This window comes from Anser brachyrhynchus (assembly GCF_964034855.1).
Source record: "Anser brachyrhynchus genome assembly, chromosome: 14".
NCBI classification, from domain to species: Eukaryota; Metazoa; Chordata; class Aves; order Anseriformes; family Anatidae; genus Anser; species Anser brachyrhynchus.
Genome location: NC_137709.1, coordinates 327872 through 351760, shown reverse-complemented (window position 1 = coordinate 351760; position 23889 = coordinate 327872). Strand labels below are relative to the sequence as shown.

General features: G+C 38.3%; 1 protein-coding gene across 14 annotated transcripts in view; it reads right to left on the bottom strand.

Annotated features, from left to right (window-relative positions):
• Positions 1-240: 240 nt before the first annotated feature.
• The window catches only part of JAKMIP2 (janus kinase and microtubule interacting protein 2), a 47847-nt gene continuing 24198 nt past the window's right edge, over positions 241-23889 (bottom strand). For 10 of the 14 annotated variants that reach the window (XM_080555246.1, XM_080555242.1, XM_080555238.1 and 7 more), the window contains 19 exons: positions 22669-22878; positions 21664-21762; positions 19558-19704; positions 17640-17780; positions 16516-16572; positions 14290-14409; positions 13689-13835; positions 12640-12723; positions 12291-12353; positions 10609-10707; positions 9367-9465; positions 8985-9038; positions 8038-8103; positions 7085-7153; positions 5956-6033; positions 4846-5049; positions 3708-3773; positions 2047-2119; positions 241-724 (listed from right to left, as the gene is read on the bottom strand). In XM_080555246.1, the coding sequence (XP_080411372.1) occupies positions 2069-2119; positions 3708-3773; positions 4846-5049; positions 5956-6033; positions 7085-7153; positions 8038-8103; positions 8985-9038; positions 9367-9465; positions 10609-10707; positions 12291-12353; positions 12640-12723; positions 13689-13835; positions 14290-14409; positions 16516-16572; positions 17640-17780; positions 19558-19704; positions 21664-21762; positions 22669-22878 (1854 nt within the window). In that variant the 3' untranslated portion in view covers positions 241-724; positions 2047-2068. The remainder of the gene's footprint in view (positions 725-2046; positions 2120-3707; positions 3774-4845; positions 5050-5955; positions 6034-7084; positions 7154-8037; positions 8104-8984; positions 9039-9366; positions 9466-10608; positions 10708-12290; positions 12354-12639; positions 12724-13688; positions 13836-14289; positions 14410-16515; positions 16573-17639; positions 17781-19557; positions 19705-21663; positions 21763-22668; positions 22879-23889) is intronic. The other 4 variants (XM_080555237.1, XM_080555239.1, XM_080555241.1 and 1 more) reach the window with 3 other exon arrangements.

The following is a 23889-nucleotide window of genomic DNA, read 5'->3' as shown; positions in this document are numbered from 1 at the left end:
AGGCTACAATTCTGTCAGAAGTCTTCCTTATACTACACACCCTCATTTCCCATCCCTTGCCATGTAGAATGGTGCATAGTTATGACCTCAAACAGAAAACATGGTGCCCTGTCCTGCCCGTCGTGCAATAAACTAGAATGTATTTTTCCTTTTTTTGCCCCCACACTGCAGCTGTCATTGTTCCTGAGGCTAAAACCAAGGGGAAAGAGAAAGAGTCCCTGTAGTGAGAAAGCCAGACAGTTCAAACCAAATGCTTTATTGTCAGTATCTCTCCACAGCTCTCAAGTGTTTCTCCTGCTCTGTCTTCTTACTTTTGATTTGTTCATGGGATGACAGTGTCCCATTTAAATGATTGCCCTGCATAGCAGGGATATATTTTTCTGTCCATGCCCAAGACACACTCTGACTTGATCAGCTGAAAGTAGAGCCTTGCAGATTCCCTTTAAGTTTTTTCCTAAGTGATGTAGGTTCACAGTTTATTTTTCTTCCCCTTTTGTAATTTCAACATATAGGATTTCATTAGATGCAGCATATATCATAGCTTTAGACAGAAACTGTCAAGTAACAAATCTTGAATGATGGCTTTAAAATATAAGGTGGTTGCAGTCTTGGCTACAGGTTGTTCTTTTGTATATATTTTTTAAATTGGTGTAAACAATGTTCTCTTCATCGGGGGGTTGGAAGCATTTGCCTTTCTAAGGACTTATCTGTGTGGTCGGGTGCTCTAAAAATAAAACAAAAAGAACATCTGTATCAGATAAGTGATAATTTCCTCTACCTACATATCCAGATGACAAAATAGAGTCAGAAAGTTGAAAAGATCTGTTCTTACAATTATCAGCTAACTGGGCAGACTGTTTCTGTTTCCATGCAAGACATTTGTGAAAATTACTTATATTTTGACAATGAGTTAATCAGTAACACCAGCCAGGCCTGTCCATTTAACCTGAAAAGGTAAAGCTCTCTGGTCCATAGAAGTTCCCACGGGTATCTTCAGATGAAGAGTTATGCACCAGCCCTTACAAAACTGTGGGTTTCAATATCTCCTGTACTACAGCTGCCTAAATTTCACCAGACATGACAGCAGGTGATATGCATTGCGTGTGGTTTCAAGGCAACCCCAGAACTTTGGCTAATTCTGCAATGAGGCAAACGCAGACTGCTCCTGATCCAAGGAAGCCTTTCATATATATGGAAAAGAATTCTGGGTTTCAGATTTGAAACATGGGGCAAAATGGCATAGTTTTTCTTTGCTTTCTCAGCATTAAAATCCACATGGTAAAACTCACTGAGTGTGAAATCCATGCAGACTAGACTTCATTATTTGGTCACAAATAAGTGAATGTATATATTCACAAGCACAGAAAACAATGCCTATAGTAAACTCTCACGTTAGAAGGAACTAAAGAGTTTTGGTCTTGATGCTAAATATTGCTGCATATGGTTTAATTCATGCACGTTGCACTCTGGCCTTGTTTCAAATGCTTCTCCTTCCTGATCTGAAAAGTACAGCAGTGAGTGCTGTGCTAATCCTGTGAGAGAAAGAAACCAGAAAAATCCTTCTCTCCCTCTGTCTCCCTCTTCCTGTCTTTCAGCAGCTGATCCTTCTTCCTTGCTCTTCTTTATACCTCTCCTAGTTTTGGACACTGAGCTATGTTCTGAGTGGGAGCAGTCAGCTCAGAGCCTGTTTAACAGTTTTAAGGCTGCATCATTTTTCAAATATCAATACTGAATTTCACGTGCAATTCTCTTGACTATTTGATAATTGTGAAATTCTTGTTGGCTTTTATTTTCACAATTATGAATGGCAGAATATCATCCGCAAGCTTTCGCAATTCACTTAAAAGTATGTTGGATAGTGCTGGTCTGACTGCAACACCCTGTGTCAGCTCAGCAGTGTAACCACTCTCTGTTGCAAACTATTACAAATTGACAAGGACCTGCTGAATTCCATGACTCTAGACACATACAGGAACATGCAAAGATCTGATCCTCAGCTCTGTGCAAGAAGTGCTACCTTTGAGGAAATATATGAAGTAGTCTTACCTTTCCAAGAGGCACATTGACATCAAGGCCAAAGAATAAAGGCAAGAGAGAAGAACAAGAATAGAAATAGAAACTGCAGAAGAAAAAGAAGATTGCATAAAAACAAAAGGTCATGGCATTGTAAGCATCAGGATTAGTTCTTTTTGCACTCTGAAGGACAAATAAAGTAATTACTCATTCAGAAAACATTGTATTTCCTGGTTACTTCTCTGAGTGCCATACTATCTCCCAGACTTAGAAAACAAACATCCCATTAATTTTGGTGATGAATTAGAATTGGCACCATATTGAAAGCCTGAGATATAGCTTTCACTGTAAACCACTATGGGTTGATGGAACTCACAGAGCTGGATATCGAAAATAGCATCGGTAGTATTTTAAAGTGGGTTAAAAACAATGCCTGCTATCCATACTGGAAATAGCCTGGGAAATATATATGCCTAATGGTAAACCCTAACTATTATATGTTGAATAATTAATTTTTGGATATATCATTTTAAGCATGAATACAGCATCTTCTGGAAAGTGAATTTTCGTGAATCAAAAGCTCTTTTGAAAATTTACACTGAAAAGTCTCATACTCAAGGTCTCCATGTGACCATGGCATAATTTTTGCTTTGTTTTTAATCTTCATCACAGATTATGGTCTATTTCCAAGTTATATATACTAGAAGGACACTGAGTCTTTGTGTCACAAAAATATTGGCAGAAAAGTGGAAAGAATTATGTCTACCAAGTTTTACATTAAGCACAGTTGTTTCACTTTAGGAATGTATGTACAAACAGAAAGGTCTCATTGGCACTACTGTCATTGTACTGATATAATCATTATTACAGTTTATGTATGTACATTGATATTCCCTAATATGACTACATTGGCAAAGCTGCCACTGGAGATGTATCTTATATCAGTCTAGCATTTCTAGAAAATACATTGTTGGTAGCGTTGTGCTGTGCCCATGCTGTGATCTTTGTTCAGCAATCCTATCTTAGCTATCTAAAACTAGAAAAACTTAATGTGACAGAGCAGCTTTAACACTGCCCTCCCCCTGCTCTCTCCCCTCCCCCCCAAAAAGCAGAACAGCTCTGCATATATTTATAAACATGTATTTTATATATATATATATAAAAAGAATAAGCATGTGTATTTCTATAGTTCTTTGACAGGTCAGTTTAGGGGCAAGATTCTAGTACTGTTTTCATATTGTATAATCAATTGCAACCTTCAATAAATGGGATGACATCAGAACCTGGGTTCCCTAGTCCTGCCAGCAAAGGACAATCTCCAAATCTTCATTCAGTTTTCTTCATTCCTTCCTGCTTCCTACCATCACCCTGCCTTTAGTGGATGTATTGTCTATATACCAAGACAGCATTTAACAGACAAATAAAGGCTTCATCATTTGGTTCAGTGTCATTAACCATAATTAAGTGTTCAGCATTTATTTCCTAAAATGAAAAAGAGTTTGTTGTGGAGGAGACTCTTAAGATTAAAGTTTGGGTATACTGAAAGACACAAATTGAAAAGATGGTATAGTAGAAAAACACTAACATGTCCAGCTTATTAAGCTAAACAAAAAGGTCATGTAGTTCCAAAGAATTATATCATTACTTTCCAAAAAAAGTGGATCAGCCTGCTTCAGAAGCAAAACAGAACCAACCTTTTCCTCCAGATCCTTAATTTGTCTCTTTTGGATGTCAGTTTTATCTTCTAAGTCTCGGATCCTCTGGAAATTAAAAAAGAAAGAAATCTAGACTAAATACTCAATAAATTTGCTTGCCTGAAAAGCGACTAAATGTTCAAAGTGCTAACAGCCTAGTAATTAACAAATCCACTTCTCTGGCAGGGATAAACCTGTGCAGTATCATGACTCCATCGACTAGCCTTGCCTAACCATAACTTTACCTCACGCACGACTACTCAAAATATGCTGTTGTGTGTATTTCACTGCATCCTCAAATGCTGGAAATTAGTACCAATAGTGGATCTGATTCAAGCGTTGATTTCATACCAATCTTGTGGTAAATAGATGGAAAGCATAAGATCACAATTATACTCCTTAGAATTATATCACAATTCATTAAAATTTCTCACAGATTGATGTATTGAAAGAGGACTAAAGTATTATTATTAGAAATGATAAATGTTTATAGTACCATGAAAACACTAATTCTGTGGTGAGCCAGTTATGCGTAAATTGTAGCCAAAGTGCATTTTTAGCAGAGCTGGGTACTCTTACAAAAACTGTGTAACATGACTTAAACTTCTGGCACCTTGAGAAGAAAGACCGCTGGGCATATGCTTTCTCTTATTCCCTTAAACATTAGAGTAAGTTTTGTTCATTTTGCAGCTGTCACATTAATCTTTGAATGTAAATATAGTGCTATATCTCATCAGCAAAACATTACAACTGCCCACTTTGGGAGGGACAGACCAGAAGTGGCTGGAAAAACAGATAGCTCTCCTACGTAAAAATAGCCAGACACATTCATACAGTTCCTCTTGAACCAAGTCCAGTAACTAGGGGTGACCACTTTAATCAAAGAGATAGATTCATGTGGACAGAATTCTGGATGAAAACTGTTTGGCTTGGAATTTTAAGGCTCAAAATATAACTAACTAATGCTCCACAAACTAATATCAAATGTTTGTGTGTACAGTAAAGACTCAAAGTATAAAACAACTCAAGAAATGCCAGGCACACTCATGACCAAGAGCTTACCTAAATTTGACCTCAGCTTACATTCTTACTCAGCAAAGCTGAGTAGATCTATATGTGCTTCGTTCTTTTTTCTTACCTGATGAGCCTGCTGGAGCAGCTCCATCCTCTCTTGAAGAATCTGGCAATCATATTCTCTGCTTTTCCTCAGCATCTGACGTCTTAGCTTTTCTACTGCTGTCCTCAGCTCTTCCTGCTGTTTTTCAGTGAGCAGTTCCCCAAACTTTATTACCGTTTCTTGCTGCAAAGCATTGTATAAGGTGGCTTCAAGCTCCTGGATCCTCTGGTCGATGCAATACCAAAAGCCAGTTAGAGACAGAACATTGTTTAAAACACAATGGGGACTGGGGAGGTTGTGGCAGATTCAGGCACCTGCATGGTGGTCCCTGTGCTCAAGTGTGCAAAAATGTGACAAACAGAACTCATAAAGTGGTTCACTGTTTAGACAAATAAAAAAAAGTTTTTATTTTTATGGTATTTCAACATTGGTTTTCATTGAAATCTCTTGCTGACTTTTTTAAAGCAGTTACAGAGGTGATCAGGAGTTGGATAGAACTTTCATACCTATTTTATATTTGTAATGTAAAAAGATGATTATTTCACCAATTCTAAAATTTTGACCCACTGTACTAAAAAAAAAAAAAAAAAGAGAGAGAAAAAATTGAAGGTCAGTGTCAAACTACTTTGCTCTTAATCGAGCTAATCAATGAGCATTCCCATTAACTGACAAACCAATTGTGCTGAACTTGCAAGGCCAGTTATCAGACCTATGTATCAGAATTTGACACAGTGGTTTTACAGCAGGAAATTGTGTTCTTTGTGGCATATCCTCTAGTTGCTATGATATGCTTAAAATGGGCCATCTAAGACTCTAGATCTGAGTTCCAGTTGGTTTCACTGACTCCAGCTGGACAAGCTGACACTAATGAGCAACTGCCTATAAATGACAAAAGAGTAAAAGAGTTTCAGACTTCGGGAGATCTACCTTTTTCTGATTTGCAAAACCTAGGTGTCATTTTGAAGTTGTGCACGTTGCATGGTAGTTTGTTAGGAGAATCGGAAAACAAATAGTAAAAAAACAAAAAAGATACTAAGAAGAAAGCAAAAACCTCTTTTCGTGATCCAACAGGAGCCCATGTCCTGTCACAGTGCTGGCTAATATGTACTGTAGCATTTCCTTTGTACATACCATGTATGCTTGGTCAAGAGCTTGCTTCCTGTAGTCTAGTTCTTCTTCCAAATAACCTTTTATTTTGCAAAATTGCTCCTACAATGAAGGATTTAGACAGAAACGTGAATCAGTTACCCAAAATGCTTTGGGAAGTTTTATTAAATCAGCTACAGACATCTGACTTGGGCAGGACTAGGAGACTGGTCTTCACTTACACTCTGCAAAGTTACTATCTATCTGACTCAGCTAGAAAAGGAAGAAGGAAAAATAGCTGTGTTTACTTTTGTATGATAATACATCTGATCTACATGGAACTAAATCCATCATCTCTTGTTGATTTCAGTAATATTGCTTGGCATTTCAGTAGTATTTAAGGTTTTCTGTGTGGTTTTTCTAAAGATAACACCTCTGGCATCCCAGACAACTCTTTTTGTGGCTTCTTTTTTGGAAGAAGTGTGGAAGTGCAATAAACTAAACAGGAACTAAACAGGCATTTTCATGTCCTTGTTATTTGAGGAAAGATGCTGTGCTTTAACTTCTCAGTGTACTTTAAGCTTAATTAACTTGAGTATAGACATACCACAGGAACAAAAGGTAAAATGCTACAGCTATCCAACTCATGTTGTTAGGCTTGTTCATCTCTTAAGTTACTTCTATTAACTAGAAAAAGAATAAAGTCCTAGCTTTAATGATGCTATAGGAAGTTCAGCTGTGAAGCTTTTACCTTCAGGAGGATACGGGCTTGAAATGTAATGAAAGAAGACAGTATGAAAATTCATTAATTTCTCACTTACAGGTATTGAACAAAATGTTCTACAACTGCTAACGTTTATACTGTCAATCTTAGTAGGCAAAGAGTGTGGCCATTTTCATATCTGAAAATCACTGAGCAGCCTTTGAGCCCTCTGTACTTTTAGTAAAGTCATCCTCATGGAAAGAGGGAAAGTTCTCAAACCTTAACTATTTCCATTTCTGTGTTATCTGCTGTTGCATATGAAACAGTCTAGTAACATTTTTATGGTTTCAGCAATTATCAGAGAAAGCCTGCATACCTAATTTGCCAAAAGACAAGTTTTTAATTATTTTTTTGGCACACCAAGTAAATGTGACATGCTCCTAAAATGTCTATTAAGGAAAGTTTGCCTACCATATCACTTTCCAGTTCCATCATCTTCTGGTGCAGAGCAGCTTCAGCTCCCTCAATCTGCTGGATCCACTGTAGGGAAGACAATGAGAGCTGTAATCTCCTGTGTTTTCTAGGCACACAGGCAGTGGCAATGGGACATATACAGCATCTTATTAGTCTATTTATAGTAACCTATTGCTAGTTCTGGGCCTGTCTTAATAGATTCTCCAGTGACAGGTACAGCCATGATGGCTACGAGTGAGACTTCATAAGGAGGAATTACGAGGATCACTATTACAGGATCACTGGAAGATGGAAAAGTACACTTTCCTGGACAGGGAACCCCATTTCACTCCACGGATAAGGACCCATGGGTCTCTAGGATCTGGAAATAGCTTAGTTAAGTAAATGGCAATTCACTTTGGAGAGGGAGAATTGATGAGTAGAATCCTTGGATGCTGTCACATTAACACAACTGTGTGCTGTATTTGAACCATAGAAAGTACTTTTAACCAATGCCTATTTTCAATTTCCCAGACAAGGAACCTAGACACATAATTTCAGTGGAAATTTTGCATACAGTTCCTTTCAGAGTGGAAATCTCTGGCTATGATTAACTATGGCTTAAATGTCTGATTTTATATTTTCTAATTCACTTTAGAATTTCAGGTTTCATTTGTCATTCTTTTTGCTTTTCCAGCTGTTCTGACTACATAGCTTGTGTCAGGTAGGTCTGACATTTTTGCTGCTTTAGTAAGGTGTTTGGGACTGTGATTACATCAAGGTATTTCTATCCTTGCAAAATCTCTAGTTGATAAACAATAGTATTTACATACAGATAGCAGAGTTTACTTTGTCTGTGGAAATGCTCACTACACTAGAAAGTTTGATAATATTGATATACCAGAGCCAAAAAATGTACAGCATTAGATGAGGGATTAGATATCACTGAGAAAAGCAAGCACACATTTTACCTTTTCTGCCAAGGACAAAACAGTGGAAGCCTGAATTATGGCCACTTGTTCTTCATTTCTTAAATTCTGTGAAGAGAAAGAGAGGGAAGAAAAAAAATAGCAGCAGTTTCCTGCATGAATACAGATTATCCAGGCTGCACGCTAGGTCTACAGTTTTTAGGGGAACCACATATTACTGATTATAGTATTCCCAACAAAATATTCAGGATCTGCTAACATAATTAAAAACAAACAAACAAAAAAACACTGCTTTTGCCTTTCTACATGATATGGACTGACTGTATGTTTTCATATCATTGCTTCTTACATGAAATGTAAACTGAAGTTAGACCCATTTGTTTCTCTTTTTGCTAGTTCTGCAAAGCTGAATCTCCATTGTTTTTGAAAAAAAAAAGCTAATTTACACCAGTATATGTGTAGACAATAATGATCTTTCTTTTTCTATTTCTTATACGCTTTCTTAAAATGTATCTTATGTTAGCCAGAGATACCGGGTATTTTCTTTTACATAGATGACTAAAGTGGGAAGCAATGCCCACTTTGAAAGCCACAGGCCATTTGGTATTTCTTGTCTGTTTATGAAACTGCTTGCAGAGGAATTCTAGTCCTGATGAAGATGTGGTGGGCTCATACTGCCAACCTAATTCACATGATTCGCTGAATGACTGGAGTACAGTCAGAACCAGTTCCAAATATCAGTGGCCATTGGACATGAGTTCTTCCCAGTCTGTGAAACCAAATGTTAAAGCTGCTACTTCATTACTAGTTCTCTGATTACTGAAATCTCACAAATGCTCAACTTAAGGAGATAAACACTCTAAATGAAGACTTCTGGTATTACATAATTTTAACAAATATCTTAGAAAATAGACATAGTTACAGATTTCACTTTTCCTATTGTACAAAATGTATTTTGTAAAGGGAAAATACCTCCCATTTGAACTTACCCCGTTATCACCTAGGATATCTAACTGCTTTATGAGGTCTGGTATGCTGACATCCTGCAAAGAGAAAATAAGATAAAGGCATTGCATGCACATTGTATCATAGCTGCAATATTTGTCCCTCCTATGAACAACAGCGAGACATAACATTTTGTAGTATCCCATAGAAATGCATCACACACTGATTTCAATTGCCTTTGAGCCAGGTTTTATCATTATGATGAAAATTACAAGTCCAATTGCATCAGTCATCATACACTTTTATATTAGACTGAGTTTAAATGCTTAAAATATAGTGGAGTTATTAGTGGCGATTAATATAATGGATTACTTGGGGAGCATCAACCACTCCTGTAGTAAGTCCTGCCTTATAAAACTGACATACCTTAACCCCTTCCTTCATGCAGTAGATCTGTAGAGCACTCACACCATCTGAAAATGGGTGAATCTGGAGATTAAATGGTGGAGACCGTCTCTCTCTTTCCTGAAAATTAATTCAGAAGACACCAGAGAACATGTTAGAATGAATGAGATGTGTAGAGAACTCAATAAATGCAATATCTACTGTTTATATCATGCTTCACAAACTTAACCTCTTCATATTAGGAGAAAAAGAAACATCACTATTTAACTACTGCTGGTAAAACTGAATGGAAAGACTCCAGGCTAAAAACAGTATGCCAAGTGGTACAGGGTTTTAAAACCCAGTGAATTGTTTTACAGCAGACTAATTTCATGAATTATATATATTTGCAAGTTGTCTGTGGAAAATGGGTATTTGACTTAAGGCTACTAGGATACTCAGATTACATGCTTGCTCATCCTGGTATGTCATATGTTCTATTATCTGTGGAAAGGAATAAATTCAAGAAAATTAATAATTAGCTACTTACACACCTTCATTACCTAAAACTTATAAAATTTTGTCCAGTTTTAAAGGACCAAAGACAAAAATAAAAAATTGAAAATGTTATTTCTCATCCCTTTCAGGTATTCAGGCAAGCACAAAAAACAAAGATCAAATTTTGCTTTCAAATATGTTTTTGGTTTACAAACATTTAATTCAATTGCTCAGTCTACTTTCATTAAAAACAAAACAAAAACAAAACAAAAGCACAAACAAAACAATAACCTGGGTACTCACTCTCAGCAGAGATTTTAGCTGTGAACTATGATGCAGCTCTGAGTAAAGTACATGAGGATGGAATTTAAACTTTGTTTACCTGGGTCATTTAGATTTAATTAATTTCTGTTTATTTTAATATATTCTGTCCAGCACTATACATTTGTACTCCAGAGCAGATATAAGAACAAAGCATGCTGACAACAGAATTCTCTGACTTATTAGAAAAACATGGTAACCTAGCACAGCCATGCTGAAGTTAATTGGCTAAGCTTACCTTACCTTACTAGGCACCTAGCTCAGATAGAAGTGAACCATTTAAGTATAGAGATTACTGTTTCCACGATATTAGAGCTGACATACCTCCACAGCCCACAATTAAATATGCTCAGCCTGATTTGTTACTCTATTATATCACTACAGCACTGGTGTAAACACTTGATTAAAGTTGGTGTTCAGTGCAAGTGCCCTGGTTCTGTCTACTGTAAGGAGCTCATCTGTCACCTCCAGTTCAAGGTTGCGGAACTCCAGCAGTTCATTCTGGTCCCGAGCATCCTGCAGCTCCTGTTGCAGACGGCTGTTTTCTGCTTCCAGCTTCTCTATCTAATAGAAATATGTAAATTCATGATCTGTGTGACTGTTACAAGAAATGTTGAATATTTGGTGAGTAACAGTTCAGACAGCATAGACAGCTCAAGATCCAAGCTCTAGAGAGGATTCGTGGATACTTGCCATGTTACTTCAATGAGTCTTTAGCTTACAGGTGAACTTCTGCTCATCAGCTTGCTAAACATTATAAAATGCTTAGATTGAAGGTTTTCCTAAAGCAATCCAATCCTAGTGAAGATCAGTGGGAAGGTTAACACAACAGAAATATCAAGTTAGCTATTAGATTATTCTACATTAGCTATTAAATGCACTGATCTCATAGTAAAGTGCTAGGATAGGTTTTTTGGGAAAGGCTGTGAAGACTATACTTGGAGGGCTCTGCAAACAAGTTGGATAAACATCTGTCAGGAGTGGCACAGAAATAGCTGGTCCTGCTTCAGAGGAAATCTTGGGCTGGATCAGGGATTCCCAGTGTGTGGCACATGAAGCAAAGTTGGCATGCAGGGACAGTTGTCTCTGTGGGGCAGTTACTTGTGCAGTCATCCTATCCCACATGAGCACTCCTGTGAACTGCACAACAAGCATGTCCACATGAATTGCGCTGTCAATTAGCAGACATGAATACCATGCATTGGCCAATTGGATACAACTTCCTTGCTGGCAACAACACAACCACTGGCTCCTCAGCCTGCTCTCTTCTGCAAGTCTCCAGCCAGTGCCAGGACCTATAGTTTGCAACAAGGTTCTCTGAGTAGGGACCAGACAAGGACGGTTAGGGAGTGTGTTAAGACTGAAGTCAAATGAGCCCCCGTAGGTTAGTTTGTCTGGAGAAGCATGACACAGGGCTGGAGACCTATTAGGCATGTTTATGGAAGGGAAGAAACACAGCTAGGAAGCCTCATCTGCGGAGGTGACGGAAGAGAGGGGAGCTGTTGCTGGGTGTTAATGATCTCTTGCTGATGGCAGCTGTATGTACAGACACTGCTGTAACTGTTGGTGATTCAAGCAATGCCGAGGTCCTTCATGGCCTTATATTCCATGATTAAATATATATACACATATATATATCTATACATGTATATATATGCACACATAGAGTTGATGTTCCTGAATGCACCGAATGAAATATTAGTTCAAGTTGCACTGGACCTAGGGATGATACAAGCCCTTTAGAATATACAGAACATACGGAAAATAGGAGTATGAAAGGGTCTTGGTGTTACAGGGTGACTACATTTCTGCTGCTGTTTCACACCCAGAAGCTGACTTCAAAATGTCCTGCCAGGGCAGCAACAGCAGACTCTTCAGTGCAGTGTTGCAGGAACACAATGTTGGAGCAGAGCTGTAATGCTAAGCAGAGCTTCCAGCTCTCAGGTTGGGAGCATCAGCAACAGTGCCTAAGCAGTTAGAGAGGTTGTGTCTATCCATATGTCATCCTGTCCATACATTTTGTCCATATTCAAATATGCTGTTCTATCCATATACTATACTTATAAACACCAGACTGCATATCCAAAAGCTGTATTGCAGCATCCAGGTTACCTTTCCGCGTGAACACACAGAACTTGGGAACATACCTTGTCTAAAAGTTCTTGGTTCCTCTTAATAAAAAGCTGTTTGTCTTCCACCCAGTGAGAGTCCTGTTGGATGAAGCAGTACTGTTCAGAATAATCAAACTGTATTAGGTTGGGCATGTTCACTGAAAATTGGAGCCACAATATTCAGGTTTAAAAATCTTACACAAACAGACTGCAAATTACAGAATAACAGCATATTAGTCTACCAAGCTTTAGAAAAGCTTCTGAACCTGCTAGACCTGCCTGCTTATTAAACAGTGACATTGTATCTTAGGGAAGTTTAGACTGAAACTGTACTAGGCATATTCAAAGCAGAACAGTTAAAAGAAGATATACAAGAAGTGCTTACCTGCCCTTTCTGTGCTAAAGTTTTCTCCAGATCTTCTATTTTGGCTTTATATCTCTGTACTTCAGCCTGGAGCTGCTCTTGAGCCTGTTTAAGTGAGGTATAGCATTAAACAACAACAAAAACAGGAACGTGGCTGATATTAAAGGAAACCAAACATAAGAAGAATCATGGTCTATGCTGTTATTTCCACTGAATGAGTAACCATTACAAAGATTCTGGCTCATCAATATTTTCTGCCCCCTCACGTATTAGCATATAAATGACACAGGGGGACAAAGCAGCAGATCATCCCCCTCTCGCCACCCAAGCCTGTTAGTAACATGTATTAGAGTGGCAAAACCCAAGATCAGGTATTCAGTGTGACAGACTCTGCTCAAAGACCCTGGTAAGGGACAGTCCCTAAACTGAAGAAAAGTGCTTAGCAGATGAGACTGGCAAAGGGCTGTAGAAAAAAGCAATCAGAAATGCCTGGGAATTCTTCAAGAACTGACTTAAAGTGGTAAACAACCTGGTATTATCTCACATCTGACACTGCTTTGAGCAAGAGGTTGGTCTGGAGACCACCTGAGGCCCCTTCTAGCCTGAACGATTCCAGGATTTTATTAGATGGATAACATTTTTAGCCTTGGAAGGTTTACTGTAATCTGCATCACATTCAAATTTGAATGTAATTTGGATGTATTTTTTAGAAACAGGTGGGTATTCCTAAGGTTGGTACAATCTATGCCTTTGTGCAAAACCACAGGCTTCTATCTACGTTTGCAAATCCAACACCTTCATACCTGGGAAAAACACGAGAAAACTCTTGTGATTCTGCACCAAACTGCACAATTGTCTGCTTTGGTATGCCTTCCTAAATGCAGGGGTTTGGGGCTCAGCTGGAGGACAGCCCCTTGTAAACTGAGTTATTGTGTCCATCTGTAATCATCATTCCATTAAAATAAACATAGCCAATGAGGGAAACGGACATTTCTGTTGTATGCCACTCTACTTCTTTGTATGCCTCTTTGAGATATCTGTATGTTCTGATGGCAAGGAAATGCTTTTACCCTCAAACAAATGCTGACCTTGGCTTCTCTTTCAGCATCTATGATGCCTCCTGTTTGTTCCTGCAGTAGTGCATAAGCTCTCTGCAGGGCCTGATACTCCTTTGTCAGCTGTCGAAACCGCAGCTCTGATTCTTCTGCAGCTAAACTCTGAGGAAGAAAGGACATGTCTAAGCACCAGGCAGCAGTGCACTGCCAAAGCAAAGAATGCAAGTGTGACTTGTTAAACACAATAGTTGGTTTATGGATCTTGATTCAAAACAGCTTTTTGGTAAGCTTGCTGTAATAAGAAGTAATAAAAATGTAGACTTTATAGACCATTTATATGTCTTTAAGCTAAAAGAAATATAACAAGTTCATTTTCTTGAGTGGGAAAAGAAACTCATCTCAGATCACAATGAAGTCATAGCTGTAGACTCTATGGATTAGATCTTTAAAGAACCTCTCAGCATTTCAGGATATCAGTAACTGAAATTGAGGACAAACTATGAAGAACTTGTCATTCAATATTCAGGAATAAAAACCTGGAGAGCCTGGCCACTTGCTTTGAAAGTCAAAATCTCATGAACACCTGTCCTTACCTATGGAAAGAGTCGGATCTTACCTCATCCAGATCATCATCTGGGGTTGCTGGTGTTCTGTCTGTTCTATATGAGGCCACAGAGGATGTTTCAGAGTCCATGGAATCATCATCGTACCCAAAAACTGTATCCACCACATGTCTCTAAAGAAGGAAAAACATGTGATTTCTGAATCTCCTTGGAAATGGGCTGCGAGCATTTCTGATTGGGGGAAAGGTTAATTCCAAACCACATTGCTAGCTATTTAAAAAGGGAAAGACATGAAAAAAGAGTTATGTACAACCCCTGCAACTACCACCTCCAAACAAAATCAAAGGGAATCATACTGAATATTAGGTCTTGTGCTGGTGGAGAACATGAGTTTGCTGATTAATTTTTCTAGACTGAGGATCTGGCTCAATCTAAAACTTGGAAAACGTTACGGTAGCAGCAACATACTAAGGAGAAGTCTCTGCCCCACACAATGTCAGGAGAATCATTTGTTAATCTCAAAGCTGTTCAGAAGGCATCTGTCAACATGCAGCATAATATGCAAAGACAAGACAATGCCAGAAAAGGAAATGTCTAAGTTGTGGAATAGGGAACCTCCTCCTTCTCTCACAGACACTGCTGATATTCTGAATATTTCAGTGCTTCTCTCACTGATAGTGCTGTTCGAGAAAACGAGTAAATGTTACGCTAACACAAAATAATTTAATGTGACCTTAATCTCACATATTTTTCCAGTCATATAGTAACTGACACATGTTGTAAGAGACTGCTCACACAACACAGCTTTTTTGTACGTCTGATGCCTCATTGTCTCCAGTCTTGGTAACTGAATTCACCAAATCAAATGAAAACTGAGTCATGACCTATGAAAGTATAGGTGCTTGACCTGCAGGGCTGGGTTTTAGGGCACAGAGATGAGCATTTTAAAACTTGCTTTATGGGTAACTGTGCTGAAAGCTGATCAATGAGCATTTTAGATGCACTTCTGCTTTGCAATATTTTTCTTTTTTGCTGACAAGTTACAACCTTCTAAACCTGGAATTAGAATCCTCTCCCCCCGCCCCCCCCCAAAAAAAAAGCACAATAAACTTTTTCATACATTATCTTTTTTCTTATTCATTTATTTTTACAAGTGAAGACAATAGCCATATCCTTCCATGTTTCAATTTTTGGCTTAGAAATAAAGTTAACAGATGAAAATACTTTTTAGTCCTTGCCTCACAGTTCTTTCTGCTGAAAGAACTGCTGAACATATTGCCTGAAAACCGATATAGAAACAATGTGATGACACATCTAGGATATACTGGTCTGAATTTCTGTCTTGTGTGCAGGGAAGCATTGCATTACTTTCACAGAACATGGCTGACCACCTAAGGAATGTCCCTGAGGACAAAAAGCAACCAAACTATGTGTCATACACAGTACCTCCACTCTCTGGACATGGGACATGGCTGTTGCACAGTCATTCTTTAAATCCAGCTGATAAAAAAATTACTTGAACCACTGCTGACTACTCAGCTCTAAAGTTATCCTAAACTATACCAGCTTTGGACTTAGAATCATAAAGGTTGGAAAAGACCTCCAAGATCATCGGGTCCAACCATCCCCCTACCATTAATATCATCCACTAACACACGTCCAACCTTTCCTTAAACACCCCCAGGGATGGTGACTCCACCACCTTCCTGGGCAACCCATTCCAATGCCTAACTAATGCCTAACTGACTTGACCCAATACTGAATAACATAAGGGGTATCCAAACAATACTGAATAACATAAGGGGCAGCCCTGTGGAACTGAGCAGAAGAGAATGACACAGTTTTTCTGACAGACTTCCACTTGAAAAATTAGATGGATAAGGATTTTGCATTAGTGGGAATTGCAGGATTGGCCTAGATGGACTACATGGACTACAAAAAATAGCGAAAGATAGATGGGAAGGTCTCTGGAAACATAAATACATCTCAGCATAGTAGGCCTTAAGACCAATATTTATAGAAAATAGAGGGAAGATTATTATTATTTTAGAGAGAAGGGAAAAGACACATTTTGTTGTGAATAAAATAGCTATGCACCCTTAACTGAATTTCAAAACGGACCTGAAAAGCTATCCCAGGTTAACTAAGGTGTTTATAAAACCGATCACTAAAGCAGCTTGTTATAATCCACAGAACTCTCTTTAATCAGATTGCTAAAATGTGTTTTCCTACAAAGCCTACTGGCATTTTTATAACCTGAAAAAAATTTTTCCTCTTACCTTAATTGGCTTTGAACTCCTTTTATTCTTTCTGCGACGAATGAGTTTTTCCCTGTCCTGGAAAATAAGATTAAAATGTTATTGGACTTAAAATTTGTATCTTGCTCTTCTTTTGTTTGCAGTCCTAGAATGCCAAATCTACAGACAAAACAAAACACTGGGCTTCCTCTGACTGTGTTTACACTTTCAAACAGGAATCTGATTCCAGGTGGAAGGAAGGATTCATATTCTAATCTGTGTCTGTGCATCAGCAGAAAACCATTTGAAGAAGGGAGGAAGGGATAGCAGAAAATAAACCCCACTGTTGTGCAGCTGCTTTGACAGGCTGTCAAACAACAGGCACTGATTGATTTCCTGTTAAAATCACTGGGAGGCCTGTTGCAGGGGACTGTTTTGGGCTTTATATGGGAGGCAAACTGTTTGACTTCACTGCAGAGGTGATGCTGCCTCTATCTCAGAGTCATTAAGAGATACTAGTGTTGGTTTCAACACTCCTAGCACTGATATCTTAGAAGAAGCAACAGCTTGCTTTGGAGTCTCTCTTTCGTTCCCCTCAACATCATAATACAAAGCCAGCTAAAAAAGGATTGTATTAAAGGATATGACAGAAGAACTAATCATAGAATCACAGAATATCTGAGTTGCGAGGAACCCAAAAGGAGTCATTGAGTCTAACCCCCGCCCCCCAAAATAAAAAAATAAAAAGATCAGAAACTAATGAGCCCCAACTGGCAGCATGCTCTTTTCTAGAACATGAAGGATATTGCACTGTGTGCCCGCATATCAAGATTTTAATAATAGTCTAGTTACAATGGAAAGACAGCTTGTCACAGCTCTGCCTTATGAACATATATGTAATTTGGTGAGCTCCACTGTTCTTAGTCTGTGTTCATTTCCAGAGCTCAGTTCACACACACAAGCTACACCTTTTCGTTGTAAGGCTGATGCCCCATTAGAAAGCCAGTTAATAAACCACACCCGCACTCACCAACATCTAAAAATCTGCAGGTGTTAAAAGTAAGGAAGAGATGAACTCTCAGTCCTCTATTTATAATAAAAAAAATACTAACAGTGGTGAACTCTATACAGGAATTGTTGCTCATTTTCTGGTGCTCTGGACGTACCCTTGTTAACTCATCAATTATGTTCTGTTGTTCTATGACCTGAAGCTTTAAAAATTCAGTTTCTTGTTCCTCATTAGCCTGATCGAGGTCATTGAGAGATTTTAATTTCTTTAGAGGAGGATGTGATGTCATTTTTTCTCTCTGTGGTATGAAGAAGAAAGACACAGATAAAATAATATATAGCAATTAAAAGAAAAAGACAACCTTTCAGCTAAAAATTAGGCATTGTTCTTCATTTAAGATGTAAAGCCATTTAAATATGCTTCAGCTACATAATTCTTATAACTTAAAATTTTGTAATTCATAATTTCAGCTATATAATTTTTATAACCCACAAGCGATTCTTAATAATAAAGCAGCACTGCAAGGCCGAGTCCTTCAAGCAGAACAACAAAGATTTCTCTCTCTACTTAGAGGCAATATAGCCTCTACAGCAGCCTTTAAAGGTCATGTACCATAACTTTCTGCACCATGCATCTAGATGTCCACCATGTGGCAAATATATTTGTATCCCCAGTGTGCCTAGTGGGTATGCCATGAGGTCCCATGACCCCATGCACTTGCATATACCCCTCATATGACCATACACAGTGAGGAATCGGACATTTTAGACTTGTGAAAGACATGTATCCAGTCAGAACAAGAGGAGAGGTAAATAATGGGGTATCAGAACTATTTTAACTAGAATTCTGTATCCTGCCTGTTTCAGAGCATATGTGGGAGAGATGTCTATAGCCTGTGAGAATCAATCTAGCCACCTACAATTTGCTAGCTTCCATAATTTGGGCATCTACACTATCAAGAGCAAATGTCAGGGAGCTAAATTAGAACACAGGTGCTGTGTGCGCCCATATGCACCAGGGGTGCTGCCCACCGATGCCTAATGCATGCAGACACTCAAGTCCCTTCTGCTTGCTGAGGGAGAGCCCAAGGGGCCATGATCTGTGATCTGCTGCAGTTGTGGAAGAAGAATTCTGACTTGTGATGTCTGCAGTAAGTTTATCTGACTTCTGGGCATGAGTGAATTGTAGAGTCTTAAAGTGGATTAACCTTGTAACTCTGAAGCCTTTCTTCTATAAGACAAGAAAGTGAATCTGATAGTCTCATCCTAATCAGCAGGAGAGTTGCATCCACTGCAGAATGGTCAGCCTGCTCAAGATGAGGACAATGGCTATTGTGAGCCAAAGACAAGAGACACAAACACTTAGCAGCTTGCCAGTTTGCATCTGGCAACCCAAGATTTCCACCTTTTTTTTTCTTTTTTTATATTAATGTCAAGGCAACATTGACGCATGTGCAGGAACCATATTCTAACTGACACTAAGGATGATTCCGTTTGAAGGAACTACAGACATAACCACTTTATTCCCACTTCATATAGCCCTGATATATGAAATATATAACCCTAGCCATCACAACACCATTTTCCCTCTCTCATATACATGTACAATGCATGTGTTTTATGGGAATATTATATTTGCTCAGGGGCAGACCAGAACTTCACTTTGCCATTATCAGCTCTACAATGTTCTTTGTACAGAACACAGACATTCTAAGCATTCTAAGATGGCAATCAGGCTGGCTGAAAACATAGTTTTTAACAGCTTCCTTTTTGGTTTACAAATGCAAAATGGCAGAGTAGGATATGACTCAATGATACACCTTTTTTTTTTTCACTCAAATCTAATTTTGGGGATAGTATTAAAGACTGATTTTATGAATTCACTTAAAAATATTACACGTATGCATAACCCACAAGGTTATGTAAGTCTATTATGTACAAACCTAAATATTGATATATTTTATAAATAGTGTTACACATACACACTTTGTTTGTACATGCATGTACTGTGCAGACATGCACACCAAAACAGACATATGTCATGCAGTAATGTTCATTTTGCTCTTCAGTACTGACCATTTCTATATTTTCTTTAGTGACTGCTTTGAGTTTATCTTCCATGCGCTGCAAAGACTGCATCAGTTCATCATTTCTCTTCGTGAGGCACTTGTTCTTTTCCAGGAGAGGTTTACATTGTTTTTCAGCTTCTCGGACACGCTTCAACTGAATTGATAGTAGCAATTAATAATTGTAAGCAATCCAAATAAAATATATTTTTCTCTTTCATTTGTTAGAAATATTTTTGTTAATCTTCCCTGTTGGACTACTGTCCCAGTAAAATGCCAAACAAAATGATCAAATGGAACTGGCAAAGCAATCCTAGTAATGCTTACAGCTTCTATAAACTTACTTTATCTATAAATCTCAAAGCATAATTCTGCACATCTATTTCTGAAAGATGGCTTTATCTATGTGAAAACTCATACATAGGAATGAACCCATCCTACGAACCACCAGGCAACTGCAAAGCTGCTACAAAAGCCCTAAACAAAGCCAAAACCTCTTTTTAATCTGCAGGAAACCCATTGATTTTCTTTGAAAGACAGATTTTCATAGGTACCTACTCAGTCTGGATCACAGCAACAACATATATGTAAACCTGTTTCTTAATGCAACACAGTAAAATACTTGTGCACATGCACAATGAATGTTGCATTAATCAATAAATCACGTATCATTTAAACAACAAATCCCATCAGATTAAAAGTTATCTTAGGGCATATTTGTAAGTTCCAGTATTGGCACAACTAGAGTTTTAACCAAGTTCTCTTTCTTTGCAAAACTAGTTCCATCTGGTAAAACTGAGTGTTAATACATGACATTTCTTTTTCTTAGGGAGGACAAGGAAAATTATGTGTGGCTGTGGAAAGACATCCTCCTTGTGCCCAGATGATCTACCTAATGAAGGCACTGTGCCAGCTCCGAGTTACTGTTCATCGCTGGGAGGTTCCTGCCCCTTGCATTTCTGCTGGGGAAAGGACTGGGAGAATTTATTGTAGCTATTAAAGACTGTTAACCACATTTGCTTATATCATCACATCATTTTACTAGGGTATTCAGACTAATCCATTAAATTTTGCCCAAAGTGGGCTAGCAAGCACCTGAAGATCCCTTCTGCTAACAGGAAAGGGAGGAGCTGCCATAAGTGGCCTTCAATCAGCACAATTGTTGGCAAAACAACCATCTGTCCTAACCTAAGTACAAAGTTAGCTGTTGCTGGTCTGAATGTATCTTAAGGTGCATGATATTTCTAGCAGTACCCTGGTCACATTTAACAAAATGTATTCATTGTAGTCACATTGTGCAAGATACAAATTTGAAGCCTTTTTAAGGATTTTTTTCTTGTGGAAAAACAGGCTAAGTATTTAATGACATGCAACAGCTAGTCAAGGTGACTCATCAGACTACAAACTATTCAGTATTGCAGAAATTTGATGTTTGAGAGCTTTTCATAATTGAAGAGAGGCTTGTGAACACATTTGTAATGTTACTACAAACTTTATATTATTTTGCAAATATTAAATTAAGAACATTGAGGATATCCAAGCCAGCCACACTGATATGAAAGGAGTACATTAAGACTCCTAGCTCAAGAATTATAAAAAATACCAGGAGTTGAATTTCAACACCCTCACCCTTAATCACAGAAGCAGAAACATGGAGTAGTCAAAAAGTCAGGGTGCTGACTTCAACACACAGATATCACTGCCTAACAGTAAATCAGATAAAGGGATCAATTCACTGTTGTCTGTTCTCCCTAGAGCTGATTCTTAGCTGTTCTCATACAGTGGACTACAGACATTATTTGATTTACAAGATAAGTCTCATCATGCACTGTTGTATGCCCAAAAACACCTGAAAAGGTCAAGGAAGGAACACAATCAATCATATAGAAAGATATAACACCCTTTGCCTCAGCTTCCATTGTGATTTTGTCCCCGTATAACTTCACTGAAATTATTGTTGAATTCTAAAGTGAAAAACCATCCTCAGTCTCCTGAGTGACAAGCCTGATGGATCAAAAAGGCACATTTATCACTGAATGTCATGCTTGGAGACTCCCCTCTTTGCCTTCCTTATGGCTCCTGGCCCCCTCTGTCTGACAGTGCAAAGCTCACACACCAATTCATTTCGTTCATCAACGAGCAATGTGTTCCTGTCTTCCAGCTTCCGAATCGTGGCGTTCAACTCTGCTATCCTCTTCTGGTTTCTGCGCAAGTCCTGTTCATTGGTAACAACATAATACAGTTACTAATTCTTTTCAAAATACATTTTGGAAAATAATCTCCCAAAACCACATACTAGTCAACTTAAGCTGTCATCATCATCACCTTCAAGTGATTTTTTTTTTAAATGATACTTAATATTATGGCAAAAATGTGTTGTTGGTTGTTGTTTTTTTTTTTTTGTTTGTTTGTTTGGAAGAAAGCATCTAGTTTGGGGGAAATTTTAAGACTGAGAATTTTCAGTTGTTAGCAAAATCTAAAAAAAAAAACAACACAAAACTGACGTTCATATGTTTTCTGATAGGGGAAAAAAGCAAAATGCTAAGAGCTTCTAGCTTTTCTTGCCTTCTCCTATACGTTGCTTCTACTTGCTAAGCCACAAAAAAATAAGGACATCCCTTTCACTATCAGTTGCCTTTACCTTCTTATTCTTCATTTGCATATGTGTAAATATGTGTATATACATATTTGTTGTGTAAATGCCACGTTTAGTCACTCAACTAGGGAAGCTGCATGCCTTGTAAATGAAAGCAACAGCTACACATGTAGAGACCAAGACAGAGAAAGAGGAGGTGCTCCTGAGCTTCCTAGATTCCCCCATACTTCTCCCTACCTGTCTTCCCAATTCTATGTTTGTTTTTGAGGATGCAGACTACCCAGATAGTTATGATTCTTTCAGAATAGCACTTATTATTTAAGATGTTTTATGTTTGTAAATACAGCAAATGAGGAATCAGAATTACAAAGCTTTGTCCAACTGGCCTTTTCTTAGAAGAAGCTACAGTTATAACTTCTCTGTAGTGAATAACAGCAGGAATGTTTTCCCAGGGACCAAGAAAATTTTTAAGTAAAAGAAACCAGCTACGTTTCTGTTTTGCAGCATCCAGTAAAACCTGCGTACAGGGCTGCTGCAATGCTCTGAACCATCTCCAGCCCTTCCTGGTATCTCTCTCTTGGGACTGCTCATGTTACACTCTGCCTCCTTCACCAAGAAGAGCTGTTCATCCAGAGCTTCCTTCTGTAGCTGCAGCTTCTGCACATAGCCTGTCTGTGTCTCCAGTTCTTTCTCCAAGGAAAATATGATCCTGTCTTTAGCCTTGATCTCGTCCATCTGATGAGACAAACACCAGAGCAACAACGTTAGAGCGTAAATGTAAAAGCATTTCATCCTTGTCCAATCTAGGACGATATGATTTACTTAACACCAGTATTCACCACTTAAATCTGCTACATCATATCACACAAGCTTGAAAACAATACTCTTTGAGGTTTCAGACACAACTGTATGCCATCACATATAGTAACAGATTTGGCAGCCTTTCACAGAGTGAAGCCTTGGAACCAAGCATGATGAAATATGCAAAATGTCTCAGCCCTTGTAACAGCAATAGACACAGGGTAATAAGATACAAAGCTTCAAAAACTGGATGAACAGTTCAGGCTTTCACCTTGCATCTTGGTCAGTTATTTATACTACTGAAAACTAAGTCTATACTCCAACAAAACCAGAACAGTTTAGAATAGCTCCTGCTCATATAAATTGAGCTACAACAGCTGAGATGGTAGAGGGTACAGATGGTTTCTTACAAATTCTGTGCAAACCCCCTATTTCTTAAAGCTGATTGACAATGTTCTTAATCTTCATCTGAGTGCAAATGATGACTGGGAAGAAAATTTTAAATTAAAGCTTCTATTAAGATCAGCACATTTATTATTATTTGTTTGTTTTGGGTTTTAAACCTATATATACTTTATATATATATATATATATAAAACTTTACCTCAACCCATGATTTTTTTAACTTTTTACCATCCAATTATCTTCCTCCTCCCATTGTGGGGGAGGAGGGGAAGGGAGGTAAGTGGTGGCAGTGGGGTGCTTAGCCACCTACCAGGGTTCAACTACAATGCTTTAAACTCAAAAATACCACTCCTGATACTGTTTAAATCACCATCTCTTTTACTTAACTGACCAATCTTGAATTTCAGTTTTCAAGCCACATTTTCCAATGTACTAAGCAGGCTCAGCTCGCTGCATGATAGGGAAACATGGCCACTTGCACCATTGCCAATTTTGGGTCTTATTTTGCTCATTCTCTCCAGTAATTACTGAAGGCTATGC